Source organism: Zootoca vivipara, chromosome 2, assembly GCF_965207765.1.
Source record: "Zootoca vivipara chromosome 2, rZooViv2.hap1.1, whole genome shotgun sequence".
In the NCBI taxonomy this organism is placed as follows: domain Eukaryota; kingdom Metazoa; phylum Chordata; class Lepidosauria; order Squamata; family Lacertidae; genus Zootoca; species Zootoca vivipara.
This window is the reverse complement of record NC_142584.1, coordinates 32,660,335-32,679,569: the sequence shown is the minus strand read 5'-3', so window position 1 is coordinate 32,679,569 and position 19,235 is coordinate 32,660,335. Positions and strand designations below refer to the sequence as shown.

At 41.8% G+C, this 19,235-nt stretch overlaps 1 protein-coding gene across 12 annotated transcripts in view; it reads left to right on the top strand.

Moving 5' to 3' along the window:
* EXOC7 (exocyst complex component 7) overlaps nucleotides 1-19,235 on the top strand; it is a 33,418-nt gene that overhangs the window by 12,619 nt on the left and 1,564 nt on the right. For 3 of the 12 annotated variants that reach the window (XM_088661583.1, XM_088661582.1, XM_088661580.1), the window contains 13 exons: nucleotides 2,703-2,795; nucleotides 3,495-3,563; nucleotides 5,151-5,296; nucleotides 5,382-5,534; nucleotides 6,646-6,744; nucleotides 7,275-7,337; nucleotides 8,092-8,158; nucleotides 10,843-10,881; nucleotides 12,781-12,846; nucleotides 13,661-13,778; nucleotides 16,337-16,432; nucleotides 18,054-18,117; nucleotides 19,118-19,159. In XM_088661583.1, coding sequence (XP_088517709.1) covers nucleotides 2,703-2,795; nucleotides 3,495-3,563; nucleotides 5,151-5,296; nucleotides 5,382-5,534; nucleotides 6,646-6,744; nucleotides 7,275-7,337; nucleotides 8,092-8,158; nucleotides 10,843-10,881; nucleotides 12,781-12,846; nucleotides 13,661-13,778; nucleotides 16,337-16,432; nucleotides 18,054-18,117; nucleotides 19,118-19,159 — 1,115 coding nt within the window. Of the gene's footprint in view, nucleotides 1-2,702; nucleotides 2,834-3,436; nucleotides 3,564-5,150; nucleotides 5,297-5,381; nucleotides 5,535-6,645; nucleotides 6,745-7,274; nucleotides 7,338-8,091; nucleotides 8,159-10,842; nucleotides 10,882-12,780; nucleotides 12,847-13,660; nucleotides 13,779-16,336; nucleotides 16,433-18,053; nucleotides 18,118-19,117; nucleotides 19,160-19,235 lie in introns of all 12 variants that reach the window. The other 9 variants (XM_088661578.1, XM_035104525.3, XM_035104528.3 and 6 more) reach the window with 6 other exon arrangements.

The window sequence follows — 19,235 nt, the reverse complement described above, 5'->3', positions numbered from 1 at the left end:
GCCATTTGTGGTTTTCTAAAATGTTTTAAAATATACTCTGTAGGTTTAGACAATAAACCTCAGCACAGATTCTGCAGTATTAATGTTCTTGCTGTTAACCAATCAGAGTTTTAAATATCTGGCAGGTGGAGAACAGCTTACTTATCTTCTGCCCTGCTGTCGTCAGCCTACCATATGATGGCATTTGATAAATAATGCAACTATAGTATTGTCACAATGACAACTTTTGAGGAGAGATTTCTACTGCCTTAGTTCTTTCCCTGAATACAATTCCACACATTCAAAGCTAAACTTGCCTTCTTTGATGTATACCGCATTTGTATGCCCTGTTGTATGATCACAAAGTTTTAGGCAGATTGTTAAGTCAAATATTCTCTTGTTTCAGAAAATGCATTCCATTGATACAAGGTGTGCTTAGCATAAATAGAAACGTACAGGCTTGCAGCAGTGGCAAGGGTACTTCTTTCACCATTATTTCGTTACAGCACATAAAGTGCAATTGTACCATGATATCTGCTCTAAGTGGGGTACACAGTACTTGCAGTCTTTTAATCAGCAATAGGGCATATAATATTACAACTCCATGAGATTATGGGTGCTGGGATTGGCTTGTTTGTGTGTGCATCGTAAGCAAAAGTGAAAGGTATTCTTAGTGATTCCATTGTCCATTTTTACCATCATTGGAAAGGTTATAAAGCACTTTATACCTTTCCAGATTTGTTTCTTCTGTATCTAGAGTGTTGTTTGTCTGATGCTGAAAGCATTGCCTGCACTCTGGGTGTATATGTACCAGGGAGGGCGGGGGTTATGCCTATGTGCACTCTTGATTCTGTTGGTATGTTTTGTTGCATGTTCACTAATACATTCTCATGTAAAACTGAGGTTTGTTTGTGGACTGACATTTTAACGCTTTCTCTTGTGCTTTTTTCAGTGTTTCTTAGTTGCAGCATCCTGCTTGAGCTACAGTTTAATGCTTTCTTCTTTTTTTGTTTTACAAAAACGTTCAATTTTTGTGATGTATTTCATTTGCATTTATTCAGAAGTAGAGTCCTAGGGGCTGGGGAGGGGCACAGCTTGATGTTTTGTCCTTTCATTTTGCAGCTAGGCAAGGGGGCTGGAGCAGATCTGAGCTGTGCTGTTAGCTTCTGCCTTCTGTTTTCTACAGCTCTCATGGATGCTTACCCTGTTCTGTAAAGACTTAGCTTTCTCTTTACTTTACCTTTTTTGTCTGTCCATGGTGAGAATGCTCAGAATAACACACAGTCTGTAACTACTTTTGTGGCCAGCTGTTCCTGCGCACAATGCCATGGGTATGCCTTATGTGGCCATTGGAGGCAGGCCTTCCCTGTGGAATCTGGTACCTGCTGTGAAGCCTTGGGGTGCCTGACTGTCATTTGTGACTTACATTTGTGCTGCTTCTGCTAGACTGGTAGGGGATTGGGAAATAATTCCCAGGATTCAGTATATGGTGGTCTCTAGCACAGAGTCATGTGCCTCTCTGTGCAGCTCCCTACCAATTATCCTCGATGTTCTTCCCTCATTTCACAATAGCAAAAAAATATCCAAAAGCTTCTGCTCCCACATGCAGCATTGGAAACTGTGTGAATTGATTTGGTTTGACTTCAGACATTAAGTGCAATGTGGTTGATGCAAACAAAAAACAAAACAAAACCACAATATTTTTGTGTGGCATGGTCTTTCTTGTTTGTAAATGGTAGCCTTGTGGGAAAATGGCAGACCATGCTTGTGCTCACAGACCTCATGGGAGCTACTCTAACCTGATGCAATCCAACTGATGCAAGCAGTTGCTGCTTACATTATTATTATTAAATAATATTTAATAGCAGCAGCAATCTGTTATTAGTTTTAAAATTCTTAATGTCCTGTTTCTCAAGATTCAGAACAGCTGACAAGGTAATAAAAACAATAAAGCCATCACAAAAATTAATAAAAACAAAACAGATAGAAAGGATAAAACAATTAAAGAAAAAGAAATCATCCAAGACTACCAATTAACAGAAACAGCAGAAAATGAGGATTAACCCTCAACAGAGCAACAGAGTTCTCAGCTTTCCCACAAAAGCTTCCCTGAAAAACCACATAGAGATGGGATTTAAAATATAGATGGTGATTTAAAATTAAAGAAAGGACAAGGCTGTCTTCCACAGTTTAGGCCCTGACCCTTGTATACACCTGCTTAACCTTAGCTGGTTGGGAAACTCAAGCAGGAACTCTGACTATCAGTGTGCACAGGAACTAACACTGCAAAGAAATGGTCCTCTCCTTGTGGTGCTCATGCATAATCTGTAATAAGTGAAGCCATTTAGGGCTTTATCCACTAGTACTAGCACCTTGAATTGGGTCTGGTGGCACACGGTCCCATCAGGCTGCCCAACTTGCCAACCTAGCAGCTGCATTCTTCACTAACTGCAGCTTGTGGACCATTTTCAAGGCAAGCGCCACATAGAGCACACTGCAGTAGTTCTTCAGTCTCTCTAAGGGGATTGGTGGCAGTATTAAAGGGCACATAACTGGTCATTCCTGAGTCTGTGTATGTGTATATGCAGAGCATTCTCACTGTTGGCCAGCACTGCCATGCTAGGTTTGGTTGGCAAGGCACTGGTGGAGGGTTGCTTTGTGTTTTGTTTCTCATTCATTTCCAAGGTCTCTTTGTCTCTCCTCTCTTGTGGCTCTGGTGACAGGCACGATCCGTAAGGCTCAGAATCTTCTGAAACAGTATTCTCAGCAATGTCTAGATGGGAAAAAGGGGGCCTCTAACCTCATTCCTATGGAAGGTAATCGCTTCTCTCACTTTTCACTCTTGAAGGGGGGCGTCTAACTTGGGTATTGGCCTTTCTTCCGCCTTCAAGGCTTCTGTTAGTCTTTAGCCCCACTGCCCAATACAATGAGGTTGCTCAATAAATATCCTGGCTTCTTTGGGACACAAAAACAGCATGAAGAGCAAAGAGACCAATACAAAAAGATAGGGCAGCAGGTTACTCTTTGCAACACTCTAAAGAGTTGCAGGCCACATAAATTTAGAGAAGTCCAATCTGTGATGCAGTTTGACTGGCTAACAGAAGTTCTGTTGTAGCTTGGTGTGACCTTTTCTCTCCATGATCTATCCTTGTTCACTTCATCTGGAAAGGTAGCAGCCCTTTCAACCTTGATCAAATTGGAATCGTTAATTCAAAGTACAATGCCTTGCTGTCTCTAAATGAATTTTAGGGACTACATATAGAAACAAAGGCAGACAGCTGTGTCAAAATAACAGTGGCACTTGCTTTTAACTATGAACCATGCATTATGACATATTCTTGATCATGTTTGAAACTGCTACTACCGCTATGGTATTGGAAAAAGGGGTCATAGACCAGGTTGCCAGGAAAACACTTGTAAATGTCTGAGACAAGCAAATAAAACCTGAAGAGACAAGCACTGTGATGGCCTGGATAAACCACTCCTTCTGTTAATGCCCGCTGACATCTCGCTAGGTCATGAGCATGATTTACGAGTTAAACACCTTTCCGACACCCTGAGTGACAAGCATGGGCCAGCTGCTGGTAAGTACCATATTAAAAATTAAGCTGGCTAATTTAATACTTTTATTTTTAGTGTTTCTTGAGGTATTTTCTTAGGACAGTTCCAGGTGAATTTCCTCTCCCACCCCAAATCGGAGTATCTGACTTTTTCAAGCCGCACCGGATTGTGCTGATCTCTGCCAGTCTGAAAGACAACATGGGCACAAGAAGGGTTGACATGGATGGATCCGTCCAAAAGAGTGGCCGCAGCAAGCTCCTATACTAGCTGGAACCTCTTTCCTTTAGCACTCTTATCCACAACCCCCGAATAGTTTAATCTTATAGTGCTAAGCCACCCATATCAGAGATGACTGTCTGGGCTGTTCTTTCTCATTTATTCAAGTCTTCAGTTCAGTAGAACTCGTCCCTGGTATTTTTACGCATAATTATCTCTGCTGTGCAAGTTCTCCAAACATCCATCTTCAGCTGAATGGTGGGTGGGTGGGTGGGTGTCCTCAGTGGACATAAAACTGAGCAGATTATATGATGTCACAGTGCCAGTAGCAAGATATAAGAAGACATGGAATAAAATAACATCGTCTTGGCTAATGTCTTCAAAACCCCTATTTTAATAGTATTTGCGAGCATTTCTTTTTAAACCCGAGTTGCAACTTTCCTAAGAATTGCAGAATACCTTCACATGCTCTGGTGATAGGTGTGTATAATGGCAAAATAGCTGTGTCAGCTTCTCCCCACATCATAGCAGACATCATGGCACAAGGGTTTTGTAATATATTGGATACCTATTCCATTATTCAAGACAGAAGAATTGGCTTCCAGGGGGGAAGATCTTGTAGAAATAATGGGGAAAAGAAGCCAATAGGAAAAGCCAGTAGCATCATGGGGAGAGGCACTGTTCCAAGTAGAGAGACGTGGAATATGTTCCTGGCCCATCAAGGGCCTTATTCTGCTATTTTTGGCATCAAGAACTTATTGGCATTATTTATTCACTTAAAAGCATTTTTGTCTCACTCTCAGCTGAAAGATTATTCTAGCATATTGGAGATATACTGATGTCTTGTGGCATTAGGGTTTTTTAACGGCATTACCCTAGTTTTATCAGCTAAAGTGTTTTTTATGTTCCTGTACTTTGTTGGGCATAAATGTTTTAGGAACTGAATGTGCTACTAAATCAAGGCAAGGCAAGCCCCTCCTTTTGTATCAATGATGCTGTTGCAAATAGGATAGATCCTTTGTAGGATGGAATTCTTCAGGATAAATTCTGTTTCATAAAGGCACAAGTCAATCAACACTACAGACTGTTGTACAAATTTAAGGTGCTTTTAAGGTGTGAGTGAATGTATTGAATCATTCACATTTGGGCTCCCTTTACATGCTTGCACTTAGCTGCTTAAAACATTGTATCCTGTCAAGAAAAACATGAAATATTCACCTCCCACCCCTAGATGCACCCTATGGGCTGGCATGTAACAAAATTTGGGTTATTGGTATAGTTTGAAGTCTCTGGTGGTGCTAAACAAACTGCTCCAATACAAATGAAAATATATGCTAATATTATCAGATTCCCACAGAAAACTGACATCTTCTATGCTTGTGCAATCCCTACAGGGAGAGATGACATGTTGGACATGGAGATTGATGCTTACATCCACTGTGTTAGCGCCTTCATCAAACTGGCCCAAAGCGAGTATCAGCTACTGACAGAAATCATCCCAGAACACCACCAGAAGAAGACATTTGACTCCCTTATCCAGGTCTTCTTGAAACTTAACATGGTTCCTTCCTTTCTTGTGGAAAAAGCTCATTTCTCTAATTCACGCAGGATTTGTTTTGCTGTAGGAGTCTTTAGAGAACCTGATGATAGAGGGGGACAACATTGTCTCTGCAGCCCGAAAGGCCATCATACGTCATGATTACTCAGCTGTGCTGACTATCTTCCCCATCCTAAGGCACTTGAAGCAGACGAAGCCAGAATTTGATCAAGTTTTGCAGGTAACTGCCTATCAATAAAACTCACTACAGTATTGCAAAGCAAGGTAATGTACAATTGGGATGCAGGATCCAGTTATTCATAGCAGGATCAGGACTCCAAACAGGATTTTGTAACAGTTGAGAACTGTGGTAGGGTGAAGGCCAATTCACAGCACAGATGTCTCTTCTCCTTTGGGAATTGCTGCCTGTATGCAGCCCAGGACCCAAATATTTAAAGGAACACATATCCCAATTTATGGTAGCCCATGCTGTGTGATCAGAGGGAATAGGCCCTGCTTGTGGTTCCACCTTTGAGTGAGGTACATTCTGTAATGGCACAAAACAGGGCCCTATCTGCTGTAGCTCCCCCTGACTGTGAAACTCGCATTGGAATTTCAACTGTCCCCCTCATTGGTGATGTTCTGATGCCAGCTTAAGGAGGTTTATTCATTCATGCATTTGAGAGATAGTCAGAAGTGTGGGCCACATAGACAGATATCAGAGTTTTGTGGAGTTAATGAAGTTTTCTGCTGCATATATTGCTTTTAACAATGCTTTTAGAAATTTTATTGTATTTTACGTGTTTTATGGAAATGTGTGTTGTAAACCCTTTTGGGGTCTGGCTAGATGAAGAATGGTTATAATTAAAACTAATAAGTATATAAAATTTCTAGAAACCAAGTGAAAGAGAAGTAGCTAGGACTGAAGCACAAATGTACATTTAAGACTAGTAGGCTTGTTCCCTCTTTCAAGAGCCAGAAGAGCCATAACTGCAGTAGAGCATCTCCTTTGCAGGCAGAAGGGCCCAGGTTCAATCCCTAGCCTCTCCAGGTATGGTAGGGAAAGATTCCTGCCTGAAACCATGGAGAGCAGATGCCAATCAGTGCAGACAATCCTGAACTAGATTGGCCAACAGTCTGACTTGGTAGAAGGCAGATTCCTATGTTCCGATGAACGCACACCAGGCCTGACAGTGTGTTCCACAGGGAAGCTTGAGTTTTATCTGCTGCTAACAAAGCTTGTGATTGTTTTCTTAGCACCAGCAGAAATGTGAGTGATACACTCTGTGTTCAGTAGATTACAGTAGCCCCCCCCCCCGGAGTTGTCTCATGTGCTGTGCTGGATATTTCAGGGCACTGCAGCCAGCACGAAGAACAAACTCCCCAGCCTCATAACCTCAATGGAAACCACAGGAGCCAAGGCTCTGGAAGATTTCGCAGACAACATCAAGGTAATGAGTACCTTTCTGCTGTTTATCTATTTAGTACGGTAATCCACAGTAGTGCAGGAGATCCATGCAAATGTTCCATTAATTACATTTAGGTGTACTGTAAAATCTTGGAAGTTATAATCGGAGGAGAGGGGGGAAAGCGACTTCCTTTCCTGGAATTTAAAATGTGTATTTATAACTAACTTGATTTTGATGTAGTCTCTTTAACAGGCATCACTGACAGTCAAATGAGGGGAGTCCATAGAAAGTTTTGTAAATGTTCACAGATCTTTTAGCAGAGAGAGAGAGAGAGAGAGAGAAGTGGTTATGGAGGGATCAAATATAATGACAGTGGTGTCTGCTTAAAATCTATTTTTCTCCACACATCCTTTTTACAGTGACCAGTAGATGGTGCACTTGACCCGTAGGGATGTAGAAATAGTTAGGTGGTTCAGGAAATATAACTGCATAATAACAAGAATGGGGTAGTTCTATGCAGTGCACATTTTTATCCATCTTATCAAATATTCTTTGGGTTTTTTCCTCCCTAGAACAATCCAGACAAGGAGTACAACATGCCAAAAGATGGGACAGTTCATGAACTCACCAGCAATGTATGTGAAGCAATTCAGAATGTCCCTTGGTAAAACGAGCTCTGTGACTTCATTCTTCTTTTCTGTTTTTCTTTGTTGCATAAGGGTGATATTCTTGTTGAACCAGGATAAATGGCATGTTTTAAACCTGGGCTTCCATAACTGACAGTGTTAAGGGAAATTGATTGATATTTGGCTGAGCTCATCCGTGTGATGCCCATAGCTGCAGTGGCACCCTTCAGACCTTCCCCTGACATCTGCGAAGCCTTGGAGCCCCTCCCCACTGACTCCTTTGTCATGATCTTCCTGAGATAATGTGTGCTCAAGGCTTGGAGCACTTTTCAGGCACAGAAAGGGTGTGCATTACAGTCTGGCAGGCAATTTGGAGCCTCGCAATTGGGTGACCAGGTATAAATAGTAGATGCCTTACACTCTGCCCTTGCCAGCTCATCAGAGGGGTGCCTTCTGCTTCAGACTCCAGATTCCAGCTTCAAAAAAATGTCCTTGAGATCTCTGGGCTGGCTAATGCATCCTATGAGTGGCCAATGTCAGCCACAACTCTCACCTACCAGGTCTCATCTTCAAGCAATGACCTTCCCTCTCCCTTTGCTTGCAACCTCCATGATCTTTGAAATTAATTACCATAGATTATGCATTTTTCCAGGACAGGATAATTATAGGTTTTCATAAGAATGCCTCCCTGTTTCTTTTTCTTCACAAAGTGGAAAATAACAAATTGACTTTTTTTAAGAACACACCTTCCTTCTTTTTACAGGCCATTCTCTTCCTGCAGCAGTTGCTGGATTTTCAGGAAACTGCAGGTGCCATGCTAGCATCCCAAGGTACTCACACACAGCTCCCGGGATACAAGAAACAACTTCCTTGCACTAATAAAGTCGTTTCCTTTGCTTGCCTTGCAGTAAAACCTCCTTAACGCCTCACCTCATCACCCGTCTAGTTTTATCTAGTACAGCAAAAAAACCAAAACAACCCACAGCCATCTAAGAAGTTATAAGAGATTCTAAGAGAGATGCCTCTGGTTTTTCACATTAGTTTGTTAGTCTGCTACTAGTTCTATAATCCTTGAAGCCTACAGACAAGGGTGAATTTTGAGATAGCCTTTCATCTCCTAAGATAGGTAGCTTTCAGTGAGAATCATGTTGGAGTATTGTTATCGCCACATGAACAAGCTGTTAACTGGTTTTGTGGCTATGTCATAATAATATGGAATAGTCATATGTTTCTGGGTCAGTTTCTGTTAGTGGAAGACAGTGTAAACTCTTGAAATTCAGAGAGTTGTTGCTTCTGGCAGAATGTGAAGCCAAGAATCTGATTTTTAATATGTGTACTTCAGATGTTACATCTGAAACCCAGGGTATATAAAACTGTAGTTGACAATAATTTAGCAAGATATGTTTTTGCCTCAACATTATGTAATTTTTATGTTTCTATGCATATATGGGTTATGCAGTGGTGTATCACTATAAGCCAGTTAAATCTCCTATATGATTGTTTTTGTTTGAAAAAGAGGTGAGGCCATTTTAAAGATTATAACGTTTAAAGGGGACACCAGTTTGTCCATTGAGGTCCATGCTAAGGAGGTTTAACTAAGCAAACTGCACCTTGCATGTGCTCTCCATCATCTGTCCTTTTAACAGGTGCCTGTATAATACTCAAAACAGGATCCATTTCTGTGGCTGACTCACCAAAATCCCTTCCGCGTGCTCCTTTGCCTGCTTAAATTGGTTATGGGCAAAGACAGTTTTGGAGCCAACTCTTTCATGGGCCAAAGGAGTGGCAGTTTATTACCAGTAGAGATAGCTGCAATTCCTTTTTGTGTCTTTTGATCAGGAAAACATAATAATGATTGAGATTGTAGCAGCTGCCCAAGCAGTAAACAGCTTGGGACATGTAAAAGGGTGTTTTTTTTTAAAGTTCTAATGGTTAGCAGAATGTGTCTCTGCTAACCTGGCCAATTATTAGGTTTGGGGCTTAATTGCAATTTCTTTTGCAGGGTCTGATTGCTTATATTGTCATTGTTGTAAAGCAAAATGTAGTAGATAAAGAGCTGGAGATTTTGTTGCTAATTTGAGACCCAGTCAAAGGCTAACCTTGACTGCACAAATCTATGTAAAAGAGCCACAGTGACCTTCATTTTTCAAGCACGTTTAAACAGTTTCATGAGTGGGTGCCTGTGATCTCAAATAGTTGCTTCTTTGGGTCAGGTGCCACCTCTTCAGCATTCAGAATACATATTTATCTTGTGTTTTTGAGCCTTGTCAGGTAAGGGGAAGGGGCAGATAAATGATTTGCAGGGAAACCATTATGCACCCCCCACCTGGCAAAAAAAACACCCCACCACCTTATGGATCTAATTACAGTTATTCAGCTTCCCTCATCAAAGAAAAGGAGTGGGGGGGGATAAGAGCTGTACTATAATGGCAGGTTCAGGCATAATTATAAACAGTGGCTTATTATTACTTGCATGAGCCTTTTGTTCATGCACTTATGGCTTTCCTCCTCTGGCGCAGTCACAACTAGAAGACTGGGAGCTTTCTGTAACCAATTTCTAAGCTGTAGATTATCTTAACAACGGTTAAAACAAACCAGCTTCATAAATTATGATCTGAAGTTGGCTTGTTTCAGCTAATCAAAGTTAAAGCTAATCACTGTTAGTTTGAAATGGAAGTAAATTTCTAAACTCTTCTTCCTAGCTATGCCAGGCACGAGGAAGCTTGATGCAGCTCATTCCTATAACAATAAGACATGCTTTTTTATTGCACCCAAATAAGATGGTAGATAACCCCTTCCCCAAATGATTAGCTTTTCCCCCACAGACATGAGTGCAAATTTCAATTAACCTTTTACGTATTAGTATGCAAGTTGTGACATTCTTCATCTGTAAAGACATGCTAGGTTGCAAGCCTATGCATGCTTTTTGAGAGCAAGCCCTTCTGAAACAATGAGACTGAAATGAGACCAGGGAGATGTAGGTTCAAATCCCCGCTGAGCCATGAAGCACAGTAGATAACCTTGGAATTGTGTAGGGAAAGGAAGTAGAAAGCCACTATCTGTGCCCACTAAAACCCAATAGAGGGCTTCCTTCCTTTTTGAGTCTACAGCTGCTGTTGACACATTATTGTGATTGCAGTTTTTGAAAAAAAACTATGCCCATCAAGGCTAGAAGCCCCTGTTTTCAATGGAAGCTGAGATTTTTGGGGAAGTCAGAAGCCCTTCTGCATAGTGCGCTGAATATAAGCAGCCTTGGCTATAAGTGGTCTCCTTAGAAGGAATGGCATATAAGCTCCCTACTAGAAATAGAGGTTTCCTCAGTTTCCTGTCACATCCATGCTCTAAAAAGGAGTGGCTCCTGCCTGCTGAACCCATGTAATGCTCTGTGTTGGTATCTTCTGCTTGGTTCTTGAAAGTATGGTTGTCTCTAACGTGTCTTTTTGCACTTTGCATTTCTTCCTTTCTCTTTTTTCTTCCTATCCTTTTTATCTCTGCTCTGCCTTAAATTTTATAGTTCTTGGGGACACATACAATATTCCTTTAGATCCCAGAGGTAAGCAGCAGTGGTACTTGTACTACCCACATGCATACATAATACTACCTCTTTTTTGCACCTGGTTACATACGGTATTTCTGCTTGTCTTTAATTGTACCCGATAAAAACCATGTCTTATTCCATTTATCAGAAAATGTATGAATGCAGAGGGTGTTCTCCACCCCAACCCAACCCACCCCATGGGATTTGGAACTGGAAAGCCCATTTTACTCCAGACTGAATGACAACCCCCTCCCCATTGTTTTGCTTCTCATTATGTACCTCCCCTTGCAAACACACAGCTGGGACAACATGAGATGGGAGAAGGGAGCAGCTTGGCAGGGGAAAGTAGCAATGGAAAAATGGTAACCAGGGAAAGGGTTAATTACCCTTCCTGTATTTCTCCCTTCAATAGCCGCCTTCAAGCTATTTTTGTTTTACAAGAACTGGCAGTTAAGACTTTGTTATATATATTTGCATACAACACACAGGCTCAGTTTCCACATAGCAGTAACCCAAATCATGGCTTAGTGTGAACATGCAGCTTCCCAGAGAGGAGAGGAGGTTGTAGCCACTGCATTCCTCTCCGGGTCCTGCTGCTGCCATGCTCTCTGGGGGAATCAGCATGAAGTGAAGGTAAAATCCAGGCATGCTCAAGGTAAGCCTCTTGGAGGAAAGGTGCCTGTTTCCCTCCCAGAGGAGCAGATAACATACAGTGTACCTGCCCTCATGCAACAATAAGCAAACAGGGCCTGTGAAAGGGGCACTTCACCTGCTGCCAACTTCTCCCTTGAGAAATAGCGGCATACGATGTTAGGCAATATCAGGTGAGCCACTTCAGCTGGAAGAACATATTCTACATAGAATGAGCCCTTGTAGGCCACATCACTAGCACCTGCCCATAAGCCGGCTAATAAGTACAAAACCTGGGAGTTGGCTGCAGGCCAAAGACTTCCATGAATGCATAGAAACAGGCTCAGCCCTAGACCCACCATTGGCAAAACTTTTGTCCCCTTCTTCTGTTGGCCTTGGAATATCACCAAGAAGTCATATGTGGTTTCTGGTATCTGGTATCAATTGGCTCTGCCAGTACGAAAAGTTCACATACACTTCAAATAAAGTTGAGCCAGCTGACAGCTTCTCATCAAACTTAACACAGTTTCAGAAGCAAGTACAGCACTGCTTAAAAGTAAGTTGGTCATATTCACAACAACCCCACAGAATATACACTGCTAAAGTTCCAATGAAAATCATGTTTGCGTTCATACAAGCAAAACCTTTTGATAACCTGCCTTGTTCATATGACAGAAACCTTGGCTATTTCCTTGCTAACCTATAAAGTGTCACCTGAAACTTGCTGAAGTCAAACAATTGCTTGCATTAATATGAAATGTTTGCACAGTTTTTGTGGTTCATTAAAACAATGTTTTGTTTTTATCCTAATGAGAATATCTGAGACAAACAGATTTTCGGGGGTGGGTGGGAATGTTTATAACCAGTATCTTTTCTCTGTAACGGTGTTCACTATATCTGAACTTGATAGATTATGGTAAAGTAATTCATAAGGTAGTATAAGCCTGAGGTGACAAAGGTTCTGACTGAATGTAGCTCTATTCTCCATTGCATAAAATGAGCAGAGCCTTGGGTCCTGCAGATGTTTTGGGCAACAACGTCTGGCATCCCCAGTCAGCATGGCTAGGGGTTTTGGGATTTGTAGTCCAGAACCATCTGGAGGGTACTAGGTTAGAGTGAAACTGATCTAGTCTAGAGTTGAAGCAAAGTTGCTGTTTCCATCTCATAGTACACCCAAGATTAAAGTTTTAGCTGAATTTATAGAAATAAAACGTTGCTTGAGGAGGAGAGAAAGTAGCCATCTAAAGAAATAAAATAATTGATTTAATGTTTGCTGCCTTTCAGAGACCAGCTCTTCAGCAAGTAGCTACAGTTCTGAATTCAGTAGACGGCTGCTCAGCACCTACATCTGTAAGTAACTCTTCACCACTTTGCCTACCTTCTTCCTTTTCACGGCCTCCAAACTATGGCTATGATTAGCCCATTTGAATTTAAAAAATGGTGCTGAGTCTCGGCAATCCCTACATTCAGCTGAGGCGGAGACTGATGCCAACCAGTTGTGCAGGAAGGATCCCCACCCCACCCCCGTTTACCCGCAGCCATGCTGGGCTGCAATTGCTGCTCCTGCCAAAATAGTAAGCAGTCTATGAAATGGAGATTAGTTCCCTGTTTCAAGGAAAAATATATATAAAAGACGGCATTTCAATAATGTGTGATTTTTTTTGTTAATTCAAACTTTGCACCTTTCTGTAGATATCTTATGCGTTTATGTAGGTTCCAGTATATGTTGTTGGTGTATTAAGAGTGCACCTTTATAACACATTGCAAAGCAAGTGGGTACATTGTGATAAATAGCACTGCTGCAATCTTGCACAACAAATAATGATTTAAAAACAAACAAATCTTGGACTTCTTTTCCATAAGAAAAATGATGAGAATGACGGCAGTGGGAAGTTCAGAATAACAAACATCCTATAAACTGTGTGCAAATTTTGTATAAAAAGGGGGATTAGGATGACCGCTAAATATATACTTCAGCTGCAAGTGGCATCAATGTTGGTTATCTCATACTGGATGCCAAGATCTTCAAAGAAGCACCTTCACAGAGACTTTGTGTTATATAAATTGGTTAGAATTTAGCCAGCTAGCTAAGTGGCATAGGTAATCTACTTAAGATCTTTACAGTGGTCTCCTTGTCTCCTACTCATGCATCCTTTCTGTTAAGGCAAAGTGCTGGGCAACTTGCAACTAAACCTTCTCAGTAAATCCAAGGTTTATGAGGAATCTTTAAGTGCCATCTTCCTGCTTAACAACTACAATTACATCCTGAAGTCCCTTGAAAAGTAAGTACTTGGATATTGTTTATGTATGTGCTGGAAGACTGGAATTTCTGCCACTATAGCTGAATTTGTGCTTATTAGGTTCTTTCATTAACTCCCTGGCAGAGCACATTTTGTACTCCGGTTTTTCTGCTTCCCTCATGCTTTGCTCCCCTTCAGAAAGGGCCCTTTGATGTCTGTCATTCCTACTGTAACCAATGTCTTACACAAAAGAATGGAAAATAAAAGCAGCCAAAAGGGCTGTGATTGCATCAGGCTCTTTCATCTTGTCAGCCGAAAGGCTCTTGTTTTGGAGAGCACTTCCCAATAAATCTAAGAAATAATTTACTGCTGGTTGCTTTGCGTGACTCAAGAGCAGCTACTCAGACGCATAACTATTAATGTAAGCCCTTTGCAGTTTTACATTCCTGCAGATGATCTAGTCCACTACTCAGTACTCAAGCGTTTATATGTTTAAATATTTCTACCTGACTATGCATACAATAATACAATTAAGTTGGTGGTCATCCAGATTATGGTGTACCAATGGGTGGCACAAAGCACACTGCCATCAGAGAGGACCATAGTATGTTTGGTCACACAAACCCAGTTGGCACATAGAAAGTGAGGAATTCCAGTCATTATAGGGGAAAGTGAAAATTCCAGCTGGTCTGTCCTTGTAATTATGGTGGTGAAATCTTCGTAACCACTAGCCTAGCAATCAGCTTTGTCAGAGTATGACAGCAGATGGCACTGTGGTCTAAATCACTGAGCCTCTTGGGCTTGCCGATTGGGAGGTTGGCAGTTCGAGTCCGTGCGATGGGGTTAGCTCCCATTGTTCCGTCCCAGCTCCTGCCAATCTAGCAGTTCAAAAGCATACCAGTGCAAGTAGATAAATAGGTACCACTGCAGCGGGAAGCTAAACGTCGTTTCCATGCTTTCTGGCTTCCATCATGGTGTTCTGTTGCGCCAGAAGCGATTAAGTTATACTGCCACATGCCCTGGAAAGCTTTCTGCAGACAAACGCCAACTCACTCGGCCTGAAAAGCAATATGAGTGCCACACCCCAAAGTAGCCCTTGACTGGACTTAACCATCCAGGGGTCCTTTACCTTTTTACCTTTGTCAGAGTGCTTAATATTTCTAAGCCGCAGAGCCTTATACAGTATTTCAATTTTTAAATGTGAACACAACACCTATTAGTTCTACATCCCCAACAGCTGCTCTTAATCCCTAGTGCCTCTCTGACCATGAGCTCCAATAGCCCTTGTTGCTATTGCTTCACTTTCATCTTAAAATTGCCACTGATGGAGGCCACCCAGACAAGGGCTCCTTTTCCATCTCCCGGCACCACCACCTCTTAGATTGCTTTGATCCCCAGGGTTTGGAGGACAAAGGGTTAAGGTATGTCTGTTGAGAGTCTAGTACACATGCATGCCTATGCTGGCTTGTTAACTTCTGGTTCTGCTCATTTCCCCAAGATCTGGCTAGAAGCTGTAACTTCACAGGTCTGGCCTCCTGTGAGAGGAAGGGCAATATAGAGATGTAATATATAAATAAACAACATTTTACATGCACCCAGAGCTTGCAGGCAAACCTATCCATAAAACACAGTGCAGGGAAAAGCCCTTAGCAATTCAACATCAGTCTATGGCTATGCTATCCCATCCTATATCTCATCTTTGCTGCTAGTGCTCTGCAGAAGAATGAGGGGAGGGAAGTGTTTTGGGGTTTGATCCTGAGCAACAGCTGCCTGTTATTGAAATGCTGGGTCTAGGCTTGGAAGAAGGAGGGGGAGTCTTTCTTTCTTTCTTTTCTTTTTTAAAATATTTTTATTGGAGAAAAAGAATTTTTAAACAATACAAATTACCAATAACATAGCCAATTATAATTCCCCCCTTTTCCTCCTCTCACCCCTCCCTCCTCCACCCTCTAAGGACTTCCCTCAGCTCCTATCTCTGATTTGTTTGTACATATTGTTTTCTGCATGTTATAAAATTGTACATATCATTACCTTATCTATCATATGTTCTAATAATAAATTGTGGATGTTTATTCAAAACCTGCCAAGGAGTCCAAATCCTTTTGTTGTCTTTTTTAATAGTTTGTAAAAAGTTCCCATTCTTCTTTGAAGTCAGGGTTGTCATCATGTAGTTTGTATGTCATCTTTGCCAACTCCGCATAACTCACCAGTTTTTCTTGCCCTTGTTCTTTCGTTGGGATTTCCTCATTCTTCCATCTTTGTGCTAACAAGACTCTTGCCACTAGGAGGGGAGTCTTTCTGTCCTGGTGCTGAGGCTTGAAATGCAGTGAGACGGATTGTTGCTTTCCAGTCATTTATTAGTCACAGAATGTCAGCTATAAGCTCAAAGCTTGCGCAAGAAGGAGTGGGTACTTACCCCCATAGTTGCGTTGGCTAGCTATCAAGGCTAGCCAACATTTGTGGGGCCCTGTTTCAACTTAAAACTGCAGGTGGACTAAGCATCTGTTTTGAAAAACTTGAAACTCTATCCTCAGAAAGGTGCTAATGCCTTGTGACCTCATTGTTCATCTAGCACTGCTTGTCCTTGTTCTTCCTCCTAGGTCTGAGCTAATTCAGTTGGTGGCTGTGACACAGAAGAATGCGGAAAAATCTTATAGAGAACACATTGAGCAGCAAATCACTGCATACCAGCGCAGGTCAGAAGAATGTGCCTGCCCCTTTCCCATTAGAGTCAGGAGGACCTCAGCACTATAAATAACCTGTAATCATTGTCTATGTGAAGAGGCCTTTCAGTAAAACATTATGAAGTTGGAGAAGGCAATTTGCCCTTCTTGGAAATGTTATTCAAGTAAAAATAATTGGCATAGATCGCAGTTCTGACTCAGCAACAAATTTCATTACTACAGCTTGCATGCAGTAGGGTACATTGCTCTTTCCAGTATTTGCCAAAGGTTAGTTTTGCTGATGAGATGGGAAACCAACATGTGAATGGATGGCACTTAGATATGTTTAATTGAAAAGGTGCTGGCTATCTATACATATGCAGATTGATAAGCAGCTAAGCGGCTGCCTTTCCATATGAAATAGGTATTCAGGAGGTGAGCTGAACTGAAAGCTTCATTTTTATAAGGAGCAACCTGGCTGTGTTAACATGCTAGTCCTGAGATCCAGACATCAGCTAGTACCACAAGCCTTCCTGTCCCAAGTTGTAGTGGGCTTCAAGGAACTGAGTTGGCAAAAGCCAGCCTTGATCCTAATACCCCGTCTCTGGTCTTTTAAAATTATTTTTTTTATATACAGCTTCACACTTCAGCAGAATGTTTCCAAGCTGTGCCTACCTACTCTGTATCTGATATCATATATGGGGCACATAAAGACATGAAGCCCTGTTTCAAGAGCGTTTTCCGGGTGCTGCTGATCATTGGTGCCTGCCAACTTCCTGTACCTTTGCCCAAAGGGTTTGATTTCCCTTGAGGTTTTTAGCAGAAGCTGGATGGCTTTCTGTCATGGATGCTTTAGCTGAGATTCCTGCATGGCAGGGGCTTGGACTAGGAGACCCTTGGGTCCCTTCCAACTTTTAAGATTCTGTGATTTCAGACTGTCAAGGCAAGGCAAAGCAAAATGCTTCATCTGATGCCATGGTGATGCTCACTTGTCAGAATGGCCTGCTGTGGGGGTGTGCGGGTGGAGTTCTCTGTGTAAGGCACAGGTTTATTGGGGGGTAATCAATCAAGTGATTTACCACAGGACCACAGGACCACTGGCGCCAGCCTGTCTGTTTACACATCTTCCTTGTTTGCATGAGTCATGTATAAGTTAAAGGTTAATGTATTTTACGAGGAAAGGATCCTTAATAAAGGAGCTGAGGCTGAGAGGCAGTCAGCGCACTCTGCTCATGCTCTCTATCTGAAACTCTTGACTCTCGTCTCATGATTTCCTCGCACCTAAGAGTCGGCTGGTTCTCCGACAGCCTGCAGGTGCTGGAGAATGTCAAGATGCAGCCCACTGGTCAGATCCATTTTCGTACCCCTAGAGCAGCCTAACAAATATTATTCTTACTTAATTTCTGTATCACTTAATGCCAAAATAACACAAGCTGCTTAAAAGCACATACCGGTACCCTTTTGAGCCCTGGATGTACAGACAGATCCATGTTTGAAGCCAACATGCTGTGATAAAGGTCCGGACCCCCTATTTGGACCCCCTATATATTGGAGCGTATATAGCACATGCATTTGTAATTTGTCACTTATTTTATTCATTTGTTTGTGTGGCAATCACACCCATGTTGCTTTCTCTTCTTTATGTCTGTTTCAGCTGGTTGAAAGTAACTGACTCTTTCTTGGACAGAAACTTGCCTGTCGTCCAACCTGGAGTCAAGGTGAGAACACTTCAGAAGAAGCTTTCTGTGTTGGAAAATGAGGACGTATATTACACACATACACACCTATATAAGAGTTTGTTGTAGAAATCACATTAGAGGCAAACTATTCATGGTATTGAATGTGTTTAGTGTTCCCTCCTGAGGCTCTTATCAGCTTTGTGAGGAAGGCTATTTTGGCAGGACTGTGTCATCCAGGAAAACAAGCCACCACTCCAAATTTGTGATGATCCAGATCTTGTCCCATCATCAAAGATTTTTTAAAAATCAATGACACATGAAATGCTTATATGCAGTATGCATTAAAAGCCAGCTGGAATAAAGAAGTCCTTGCTAACTGCCTACAGATCTCTCATGAGATGATATTTCACAGGCACCACCACAGTAGACAGGACAGAGAACAGGGCCAGCAAGATCAATCTTAAAGGCCAGACAGGTTCATATGGGCACAAGTGGTTTCTCGGGTAATCTGGTCCTAAACTGCCGAAGGCTTTAAAGGTCAACTTCAGCACTGTAAATCAATCCCAGAAAAAAAGGGCATAAGATCAGAGTTATCCTCTCCAGATAATCGGGCTCTAGCGTTTTGCATAAATGAAGTTACTGTACTATTTTCCAAGGCAGCCCCACATAGAGAGCATTGCAGTGAAAGTAACCTGGGCATGGATAACTGACACTAGTTCTTTGAGTGTGGTGGTTGCCAGAGGGAAATATTGCCTGCTTTGTGCTGGGAAAACTCTTAGATTCCTGTCTATAGTGCTCAAACAGAAGTGTGGGGAGCAGCTTTATTGACATGCCATTACACTATACCAAAAGCATAAATACTCATTGAGTGTTAACTGAGTACATGTCTGTAAGGCCTGTATAAAATTATGAATGTATAGGGCCCAGTATGAAGCTAAGTGCTCCCAATTAATCAAGAAGTATTAGAATATCAGCCCTGGAACAAATAGTCTGAGAAGACGAAATAACCAGAAGAGCTCCTTTTCTCAATCTCCCACAGCTCAAAGACAAAGAGAGACAGGCCATCAAGGATCGGTTTAAGGTAATTGGTGATCGGCGCCTAGACAGATGTTCTTGTTCTTGTCTTTGCACCCATTGTGTTTACTTTTCCAACTGCT